Source organism: Rhipicephalus microplus, unplaced genomic scaffold (assembly GCF_043290135.1).
Source record: "Rhipicephalus microplus isolate Deutch F79 unplaced genomic scaffold, USDA_Rmic scaffold_141, whole genome shotgun sequence".
Classification (NCBI taxonomy): Eukaryota; Metazoa; Arthropoda; class Arachnida; order Ixodida; family Ixodidae; genus Rhipicephalus; species Rhipicephalus microplus.
The window spans coordinates 551,643-562,528 of record NW_027464712.1 but is presented as its reverse complement, the minus strand read 5'-3'; the positions used below and the strand labels follow the sequence as shown (position 1 = coordinate 562,528).

The 10,886-nt window shown below is 46.6% G+C and overlaps 1 protein-coding gene across 1 annotated transcript in view; it reads left to right on the top strand.

The window, feature by feature from the left end:
• Positions 1 to 798: 798 nt before the first annotated feature.
• The window catches only part of LOC119175636 (E3 ubiquitin-protein ligase RNF10), an 88,097-nt gene continuing 78,009 nt past the window's right edge, over positions 799 to 10,886 (top strand). Inside the window, exons 1-7 of the mRNA XM_075885425.1 lie at positions 799 to 805; positions 1,357 to 1,583; positions 2,913 to 3,109; positions 4,050 to 4,334; positions 4,834 to 4,982; positions 8,305 to 8,453; positions 10,045 to 10,155. Of these exons, the coding sequence (XP_075741540.1) occupies positions 799 to 805; positions 1,357 to 1,583; positions 2,913 to 3,109; positions 4,050 to 4,334; positions 4,834 to 4,982; positions 8,305 to 8,453; positions 10,045 to 10,155 (1,125 nt within the window). The remainder of the gene's footprint in view (positions 806 to 1,356; positions 1,584 to 2,912; positions 3,110 to 4,049; positions 4,335 to 4,833; positions 4,983 to 8,304; positions 8,454 to 10,044; positions 10,156 to 10,886) is intronic.

The window sequence follows — 10,886 nt, the reverse complement described above, 5'->3', positions numbered from 1 at the left end:
ATCAGAAAGGGTCGTCACGCTCGCAATTAGCCCAGCGGCGGCAGGTTTGAGGGACTTCCCGAGCAGAACAATGTTCACACTCATGTCACTTTTGATGTGCACTGCCTTAGATATGTAGAGATTCGCTGCCGCAGAATCTTGCTTCACAGCCATTTTCGAGTACACAATATCTCGAATGCCTTCCATATCTACGCGATGTACAGCCCATGAGAATTCGGGAAGACGCGCGGACTGTGCACTTTCAAAATGTACGTCAAAGGCGGATGGGCGAAGCTCTGCAATTCCAGTTCTGTTCTCTGTTAAGTCAAGCGTGTTGTCATCACCTTCCGGTGGATTGTCAAGTGCATTTGCTGCGCTATGACTGCATTCTCCATTCCCGGGAGACAGGCGGCGTGACTTGGCTGGCAGCTCACTGGTGTTAGCTTTCCGCTTCGCCGGTTTTCTCGAAGGCTTCACTTTCTTCGTGAGGTAAGCGGGGCATCCATCAAAAATTGATGGTACCGCGTCCTTCGCCAACGTAGCTCTACGCTCACCTTGCATGAGGATATGTCCCTTGTACTCGGCACTCCACGTCTTCACCACAAAATGTGGAGCAAAATGCCGCTCGCACACAAGGTCCTTCCGGGTCAGAACACGGTCCTTTCGTGGGATCGCTCGCCTCCATGCCGCGAGTTTCTCGGCGTCTGCGGGCGGCTTGAAGAGCGAGAATTTCTTCTTGCACGACTTGTAGCCGCTGTTGCACTGCGGAACGGTGCACTTCCTCATGTCACTGATGCCTTATGAGGCCATAAAGCACGCATGCGAGGTGTGACAAATAAAATAGCGGGAACAAAGCAACGAAGCCGACGCTGCTGTCACACTCGACTACGGGGTGCGCTGAACAAGGGGCCGCTCGGGAGGGCTAGAACGACGCCTGCCATCTAGTGGAGAGGCGGCCAACTGCGAGCGCTACGGAGTGCGCTCGTCGCGGCGGCTCGCCGCAGTCGTTCGGTCACCTCTCCTTCTTACACCGTGAACCTGACTAGTTTGACCCAATGTTGACAAACATGGGGGTTCCTCATTTTTCCAGCCGGAAATGATGTCACATGCAACCCGTGTATAGAAAGTGTCTGTGTAGCAGCTTGAAGTTGCCTTTGAGTTGGTGGACTATCAGACGGGAGACTTCCGAAATACCCTAGACTATAGATAGTTCATTTCAGCACCACTAGTATGTTGCATGTGATATAGATGAGTCTTCCGAAGCACCCTAGACTATACGTAGTTCATTTCAGCACCACTAGCGTGTTGCATGTGATATAAATACCTGTTCTTGTGAAAAATTACAAAAAACTCTTTCTCCCTCTGTGTTTGGTGCAGATGGTTCGGGTAACAAGCAGCAGCAGCAGCAGCAGTGGCCCGGCGGGGGTGGTGGTTCATCGGGAGGAGGAGGCCGCCGCGGAAAGTGGGGTGGCCAGCAGGGGGAGGGTCGTCGACCTGCCCCACAGCGCAACCGCTCGACACCAGACAAGAGGCCTCAGCCCAAGGGACAGCCCCAATGTGCTGCGCAGTCATCTCATCAGAACTCACAGGGACAGCGCAGTCAGGTCAGTGGCTGGCTTCTAGACAATTTTCGGGATACTAAACATGGCAAAAACTTTTCTTGACCTTGGAGTGAAGGCTATGGAGGCGGGTCTTCTGCCCATTTGTGTCACTCTGCTAGTATGGAAGCCTGCAGCTTTTGCTCGCACACGTTAATTCATTCTACATACACAACGTACATGAAAATGCGAATGGGGGAAACATTTTGATGGCTCAATGTACATTACAGTGCCAAATCACGAGTATATTTTTCCTAGAGAACTAAACAACGAGTTTGCGGTTGAACGCTAACCCAGTAAGTCATGGACGACATGTTTACTTTAAAAAATGAGCGTGCTGAAAGGGGGTGCCATCTAAGAGATAGAAATGAGAGGGAGGCATTCTTGCCAAGTTCTCGAAATTATTTGTCTCATAATAAATAAAGCAGCATCTACTCTAGCAAGGCAAAAAGAGAAATTATCAGTAAACTTTATTACTTTAATTTTGGGGGGTCGGTAGCAAGCATGTGCTTCATTTCTGCACCCTTCACAGTGCAGTCAACAAACGTTGTCGCTGAGTATAGTGGAGAATTGCTTGTGCGGTTCCAGACTTTGCATAAGATGCTATTTGCTGTCTGAATTCTGGTTCTTGCATCAATGACTGTGATTAGTACTCCAAAGATCAGGAAGTTGATAGATGACAGTAAAGAAAGCCTCGATGGTGTCAATACCAGCACCAACATTATAGCAAAGGCAGTTTTAAAACTCAGTTGCACACGATTCACAGCTGCCAAGAGCCGAGCACGGGGAATGTTCCAGCTGGAAATAAGAAAAAGTGGATGACCTTATTTCAAGTTTGGCAGTTCTATGCTGCCAAATGCCAACAGGATGGGTGCCCTCCCAAGCAACTAGTACCTATATGTGTGCTTATTTTACTGGTAGGTACCCAGTGGCTAAGGCACTTTGCAAAACCTTATAGGACCACCTTTCAAGATGAACACCCAGAAACAACCAGTGCCAAATTGGTGTACTCCTCTGCCCATCAGTAAAAAAAAGTTGGTGCGGATGTAAACCGCACAACCCTGTAAATGATGCAGCTCTATGTACTGCAAAGTGCTTCGAAAGAATTGCTGCGCCAACATACTGGCGTAGTTTCTGGAGAGAAATCGAAAAATGGGGCGTCTCGCATCTGTTTCCTAGGCTAGTAAACCACTATTTGCTTCCACGGCCATGAAAGCAGTTTTTCATGCCTACTTACCATGGAAAAGTGATCGAATGCATCTCTTTGGAGTCCCTACAGGGCTGCAGTGCAGCTTCTCCCAATCTGATGCGTTGTCCCTAATGTCGCATGTGCAGGTAGCACGCAGCATTCAGGATGACTGCGTGGAAGAAGCGCTCCGCAAGGGCAACCGAAAGGTGAACCTGAATCACCTGCTGAAGTTCACTCTGACTCCCCGAGAGAGTGACCACCACCACCACTACTGGTCTGGCCATCACCGCTCCAGCAGGCCACCTCCTGCCAAGCACTCCAAGGAGCAGTTCTTGCAGGCCAAGTGAGTAGTGGCGAGGGCAGCGCATGTGCCATTGCAATGAGGGAGTGCACTATAGTGGCTAAATAATTGAGCTCTGATTAAAAAATTATGTATACACCTGGAGAGGCTAGCTTTTGTCGGGCAATTGCATATTGATGTTTACGGCCGCTTCCTCTCGTACACATTTATGCCATTAGTTTGTGGACAGTTGCTTAGCTGAAGGGCTAGTGCACACAAAGTTAGTGTTGCGAGATGAGGACCAAACCTTGGCCGCGCTTCAGTGCTGAGCCAGCCAATCAGTGTTACAGCAGGGTTATGGGGTACCCGCTTGGCTCCTTTGTCGCTTTGCAACTAAGCTGTCTACTTGTCACTTGCATGCTTGTCAAGACAGCATGGTGGATGCAATACGCTGCAGCGTTTTTCCATGTCAAGTGTGAGGGATTTGACTGAGTGCTGCTTACGTGAACCTTTTGTAATTGATGACATCTTGGGAACACAGTGGCTGACGCAAGGCACTTTTAATGCTGAGCTTGTGTTGGTATGCCAGTGGTTTACTTTCTTTTGGTCACTTGAGTCTTGTTCATAACATAGAACTTTCCAATGTCAGCCATAGAACAGCTGATAATAAAGCCAAAAAAAAAAAAAAAGAGGGGGGTGTCGGGTGTTACTTGTAGCTTTGAGGGGCAGTAATTGGAACACAAATAACAATGGATAAACAACTTGCTGCCAAATGAAATTGTTCCTGTTTTCTTTCTTGGCTTCGCATATGCACTAAAATCCAGATTGATCACTTGGATTCCGTCTTTTATTTTGTTCATTTGAATATTGACATCTTTTCAGAACTCTGTTATAAAATGTGCAGAAAGCAGGCACGGAGTTCTATTATGGCTCGAGTGTGTCGAGAGAAATGTGACGTTCACCTTGTGTTTGACCTTGCCCGCAATGCCTGCCAACCTTGCAGCTGCCAGTTTGTGGTGCGCGAGGGCACCATGTGTCGCTGGAATCCGGACGTGCCCATCGCCTGGGAGCTGGTGCACGAGGTGCGAGTGCTGCAGCAGCAGAGCACGACCGGCCAGGAGGAAGAGCGCTGTCCAGTGTGCCTGGGAACTCCGCGTGCGGCCCAGATGCCCCCGTGCGGACACGTGTACTGCTGGTCGTGCCTGCTCCACTACCTGGCCCTGTCTGACCGACCGTACCGGCCGTGCCCCATCTGCGACCGGGCGTTTTCTGCCCAGCAGCTCCGCAGGCACGTGTGCCAATAGAAACGTGTGCCAATAGAAAAACGTGTGCCAATAGAAAAACTCAAGTTTGTCTTTAACCGTGCTAAAGAAGAACTGCTATTTGGGCTAGTTGGTTTAATTCTATGTGGGCGGGGGGTAGGGGTTGCAGCGCAAGTACGAAAGTGCTGGAAAAAGCGTACGGAAAGGGAGGAACGAAAAGAGCAAAGAGGGACAACACGAGCGCTGACTACCAACTGAATTTCAGCACTAATGTTGATACATGCAAACAGGTAAAATCTTTCGACAAGCAAACGTGAGCAACGTGATTTAGCGGAGTGTCTGATAAACACGAAGGTCCAATGATAAAAGGGCTAACCTCTATCCAAAAGCGCGATCTTTTTCATGCAAAGAAGCCACTGAAGGCTGGCTCACGCATTCATCACCAAATTTACTGATATAGAGGTTATATAGGCTTGGATATTTCTACGTTATGTGCATAATGTTGGCTTACTTTTTGGTGCATAGGGTGGTCCCCCAGCCACGAAGGGGCTACCAGCCTGGTGATGAGATCACCATGTGCCTGATGCGTCGCCAGAAGAACCAGCCCGGTGCCCAGCCCATGCCAGCTGACCTTTGGAGGGTGGACGACCTAGAGCCCTTCAATATTAGCCGCGGTGGGAACGATGCTCGTTTTATTCGGGGAGAGTGTCAACTGTCTGTGCTGCTTTCGGGTGCATTAATTCTCTGGATTTACAGTCGAAACCCGCAATAACGAAACCCCGCGAGTATGAAATCCCCGCGGCAACGAAATATTTCTGGATCCCCTGCGAACGTTCATAGAAGCCCATGTATTACATATCTTGCAGCAACTAACTGTTTTTGGACAGCGATCCCGCTTTAACGAATTTTCTACCATGGTGCAGGCCTTATTTTACCCTTCCGCCAAAGGTTAACTGTCGAAAATATGCTCGTATGCGTGTTATGCGCACTCAAAATTTGTAAACGTCTGCTTTTGCTGCGCTAGCGTGGTTACCGCTATTTTTGTTTACTTAAGGGAGGACGCGGCTTTAGGATCGCAAAAAATGGAAAAAAAATCGATTTTTTGAAAATCAAGCTTTCAGTTTCTGAAACCCTTTTTCTGATTCCAAAATATTTACACTGAAAACCGCGCAGAAGTGCTTCAGGAAATTCATTTCACCCACCTAGGTAGCGAAACGTCTGGAAATCGCGAGAAAACAGCGATTTTCAAAGAATTGTGGCTTCGCGATGGCGGGGCCGGGAGCCGGCTTCTTGGGCTCATTGGAAAGAGCATTTCTCCGTTTTAACTTTCCCGCCTCAGCTGGCTCCTTCCTTTAAAAACAAGCCCACTAAAAGCAAATGTTTGAAGGTCGTTTCGAGGCCCTTGATTGGCTGTGGCCGCCATGTTGCCTCAGCTCGCCTCGCCATTGGCCCGATGCTCGCTCCGGGGGATCTTTGTCTGCTGCTTGTGCGTCGTGAGGACATGGCTCTCGAAAATTGCTACTTCGTGACGTGTTCACGGCTCGATGATCACTTAAGATATAATTACGCTTTAGTTAGGAGCAGTAGGCGGATGCGCGATCAGGTTACTACGAGCGCTGCGCGTCATCGGAGTCGTCTTTAGCCCTCACTCCGCCGACAGCGAGACTGCAGGTAGGAACGACGCGCTAGCGCACTCGTGGCGACGTGCTTCATCGCAAGCAATGAAGCTGTAAGCTGCGCACTGTCAGATTACTATGAGTGGCCGCACCGGATGCACGATCAGATTACTACGAGCGGGCGGGCGGTCTACGAGCGCGGTGCGTCATCGGAGTCGGCCTTATCTCTAACTTCGCTGACAGCGAGACTGCGGGCAGGAACGACGCGCTAGCGCATTGGAAACAACCCGCGGGTTGTGTTGGATGCGCAGGACACCCTTCGCTCCTTCGGCGCACATGACGGCGACAAAGCAATGGACCACTTTTTCCAGTGCGAAGGCAGAGCTTTGAAGTTGTTGCATGGCAAGGATCGGCAAAGTAAGTTGACCGACTTCTGGCAATAAATTTTCGTTCTGCTGGCCGTATCACTGTTTTTATGTCTCATACTTGCGGCAACGAAATTCTCGGGAAAACAAAATTTTTCGGTTTCCCCTGCGATTTGGTTATTGCGGGTTTCGACTGTACAACCACCTGGTTATTGCAGTTAATGTGGGTTCACACCTAAAACAAGCAGATTAATGAGAATGTTTCAATTAGTATTTCAGAATCAAGCTTTGCCTTGGTGCCAGCTCTGACATTCGTACCCCAGGCAACAACAGCCACCACGTAACGAGAGTGTAAAGTAATGGGCCAAGTTACCACCATATGTATAGCAACTGTCTGTCCAACTTAGTGTAACCTTGAGACTGTGTGAATCATCGTGTCCTTGGAGGCTAAGGTAGCCTGTTGTTTCGATGGCGTCTCGTGCTATCTTCTAGGGGCTCTGCTTGTGGATCATTGAGATATTGCCATTAGAGCTGTGCAAATGGTGAAATGTTGGGCGTGAAGCGAATTCAATGTTTGAAGTGCAAGTGCGAATTGCAATTGAATATCTTTTGAATAATTGTAGAATATATTTTTTTAATACCTTGAAGCGATATTGCAGAAAAAAAAAAAGTTGGAGGGAATTCCTAAGCATATTATTAGATAGCAACATGAAAATGTTTTTCTTTTGGTTGATGAAGTGCTGGCGGGGTGGGGGTGGGGGAGGGTGTTCCCTAGTTGTGTTATCAAGTATGAGGCAATGCGGAAGTGTATTCATATGCATGATTCGGTGTAGCAAAGTTTCTGCCAACAACACTGCAGACGTGAAAAACAGAGGTTCAAGTTCAAGTTTATTTATTATTATTATTGCATGTACAAAAAATGGGTTACATAATACAAGTATGAGACTGTCAGGGGGGCCTCCTATAATTAGTAACGAACATAAAAAGCTAACAGCAGCTAAAAGAGTGAACAAATAGAAAACAAAATCAAAAGAGAACAATCTATACTAAAAAAGAAAAACATGTTTACCATAGCAGCATTATCGAAAGCATACAAATACCAATACAAAACTGTGAAGTGATGATGAAATCTATATTTCCTCAGCTTCTCCTTTGTGGAAGCCCAACTGATGGGCTGGACAAGGGTGTGCTCCCTTCGAGTTTGGAGTTCCAAATCGCCATCGTACACAGCAATATATAAGAACATCTAAAATTTTGGATGCTAAATATCTTCGGCTCAGATTTCTTGGACTTCATGCCCGAATTTCGAATCCAAAGCGCCATTAATTAAGCCCCCACCTCTGCCACATCTGTCATCTCAATGTAGGAACAAGTGTTTTCTCCAGTCAATGCATTTGCAACTGCAGCACAGCTTGAAAGGCAGCTTTACCATAATACAAGAGTGCGATAAGGTGAAGCATATTGAAAATTTCAATGAATTACTTTTAATCAGATGACAGTACATGTCCTAGGAAAGTTCGAATAGTTGAAAGAAAGTAAAAAATCTGTGCAAATTGAATCGAATAGCAAACACTATTGAAAATATATTGGAAATTTCAAACATTCGCTCACCCTTAATTGCTTCAAACTTGTTGAATTGAAAGCGTCTAACTCCTGGAGAGTCAGGAGTCAATTTAAAAAAAAAGAATTACCTGTTGATATTGCATTACTTGGACATATGACTCCTTTCACAGGGGGCTACAGATATTTTCATGTCCAGTGTGTTTTATCCACGGCCTGCATTTCATTGCACAAGCTGCAGCTCCTGGTGATGAAGTTACGAAAAAGGGTTCATACATAGTTACAATAAAAGAGAAGGAGAAAATGTCACCTTCACTCCCTTTCTAAATGCCTTATGTTGTGCATCTGCAGTTGAGGCTGTATACTGTTCTGTGAAAGTTTGGCGGCTAGTCACTGCTTTATTACACACTGCCTTCGCAACTCTGAAGCTCTTTCTTTGGTTTGATGGTGTGCAGAAGAGCGACTGACGTGCCACCAGAGGGTGCTTGTGGCGTGCCCTAAGCAGCTGGGTGCCATGTTGGACCGGGAGGAGTCCGAACTGCGGTCCCAGCTGCTCGAGGAAGGAGACGCCCCCGAGGCCTGCTTTGTGCAGGCCGCCCTACAGGCAAGCACTCAACAGCGATAACATAACTGAGTGGATCAATGAGAAAAATGAAGTTGGAAGGGTATGCTGGGGACTACAATGTTTAAAAAAAAAAAAAAAAAACACAAGGAGGACACACCAATCGTGTTATGCCCGTCAAGGCGTACCATGTTGCCATACAGTAATCTGTCTTGTGAAAGTGTTGTTTGTCTCTGCCTGGTCACCCGTGTAAGCTCTAAATAATGCAGTATTAGTTTAGCAGAACTCTGCCCGGTAATTAAGTATGGTGGCTGCCTGCTTTGAGCTTCCTAAAATTAATTATAGGGGACTCTGGCGCTGCAGTCGTTCAGCGACCATGGAAATTATAAGTAGTACATGGATTTGCCTAGTCTTTTCGGGCCTCGAATTACACTTGTGACTTCGTTCATTGCATTGTTTCAGTTTTGTTTCGAATACAATAATGAACGATTTGAACTTCGTGATCCCATTCAAATAAGTAAGCCTAATCGATTAAGGTGGGGAAACGTAACTGATAAACTTTTGCCGATTGTTCTGTGACTAAACAGCTTCAAGCCATGCAAAGCCAACTAGTGCGTAAAGTACGAAAATTAGGCGATTCCTCGCACTACCCATAATTACCATGCTTGCTGAGGCGCCTTGTGTTGCGGCTCCTGTAAACACTAGCGCAAGAGTGCCCTCTAGTGTGGTGTACTGGAATAGGGCAGTGTGCTGTCTGGCGCTGAAAGCATGGCTCTTCTGCGGTGATGGCCAGTGCTGCCGGAGCACCCCTGTACTACTGTGTCGCCACGTGTGAGGGCCCTTTGATGTAATTTATGAGAAGCTTAGATAAAAAGCCTCCGAGATTGGTAGTTGTAGTTGTCGGGCTGGTCATAAAGTGTGTGTATAAAAATGATTAGTAAAATGTATAAAAAATTAGAGGAGTTAGTAAATAGGATTTTTTTCTTTAACATTGCGACTGCTTACTTTTCTGGCTCATGCAGGTAAGTGGTGGTCGTGGAACTCGCCCCATAACGTTCTCCTTCAGGGCCTCCTCGTTTGTTTTGTTGCATGACTTCAATTTAGTGTGATAGCTAGACAAGGTTGCAAATATGTAAAATGAAGAGTGATGTGCTTTTTTTACGCGTTTTTAAATCAAAACTGTAAGCAAGCGAACAATCTGGGTCCCTGTTCTGTAATAGGAATTTTGCGAGCTCTATTATGGAAAAGGAACATTATTTATCTCATTGATGCATTCAGATGTGTTGGATGTGTTTTAACCTTACAGATACTTTTAATTTCAATCGGGTTATGCGACTATTTTATAAACGGAAAACTCTATGGCTGCCAGGGAAACAGTTGTGACACTTTTCATGTGAACAAAGGGTGTGTGGAAAATGTTTCAGGGCTCACTACATTGAAAGCATGCATTTACAAGTTTCTGAGGAAGTACGTTTAAATATAGTTGGCATACCAGAATGGATAGCCACCACTTGATTTGATACACCTTCAAGGCAATGCAGGAGCAGCCTTGTGGTGGAGGCATACTCGAGTTTTTGCAGGTGCAGCGGAAGGCATTCAACTAACCTGGTGCTTGGCTTGCGATGTATTGCAGGCATTGCAGCGACGAAGGGAGGACCTCGAGAAAGAGGTGGGCTCACTGGATGTCAACGCCAACAGCCAAGGCGATCAGCTTCCCACCGTGGACGCAGAGGGCAACGTCGAGGTGAGTGCGGCCTTCTGCAAAAAAATGTGGTCTTTCTGCCTGATCTTTTCAAAAGTACTTGACTCACTTTTATTTTACTTTAAAGAATGCGGATAGTTTACGGTGTCACTTTCGTCGCTTCGAATACAGTCCATTCAAATTAATTCACCCCAATTTCCTTGTCATAGTTGTTTGTCCTCTAGGTTCTCATTTCACATTTGAGGACAGCATTCATACTGTCATAAGCTTAGCAGCCTCACGCTAACCCGGGGAAACAGCGAAAGTTGTTGCGAACTCTGTCAAGATTTTGAGATACTATTTGGAAGGTGGCTTGGAAATGTGTCCAGATTGAAATTACACAACGCGAAATTACCGCGAATACCCGCATATAATACGAGGTTTTTTTCCTAATATTAGCGTTTCAAATTTCCGCTTCCGCTTCATACTATGTGCGGGTCCGAACAAAAACTTGCTCGAAAAACGAAGTTGTTCTTGAAGTTTCGGTTTTGTGACTGCCGCTTGGCTACAGCTTCGTTTTGTCTACGAGTGGCTACAGCTTGGCTTCGTTAACTTCACGTCCTGACGTGGCAAAAGTGAGCGCTAGCGCCATTTTTTTCTTTGTTGTCGAGTTTTTTGATCATGTACTTGTACAGCGGACGTGTGCACCTGTGAACCTCACTTTGTTCTGTGCCTCGCTTCGCAAAGGTGCAACATGCCAGGGTACCGAAAGTAGTACTCTGCTGCATTCAAAA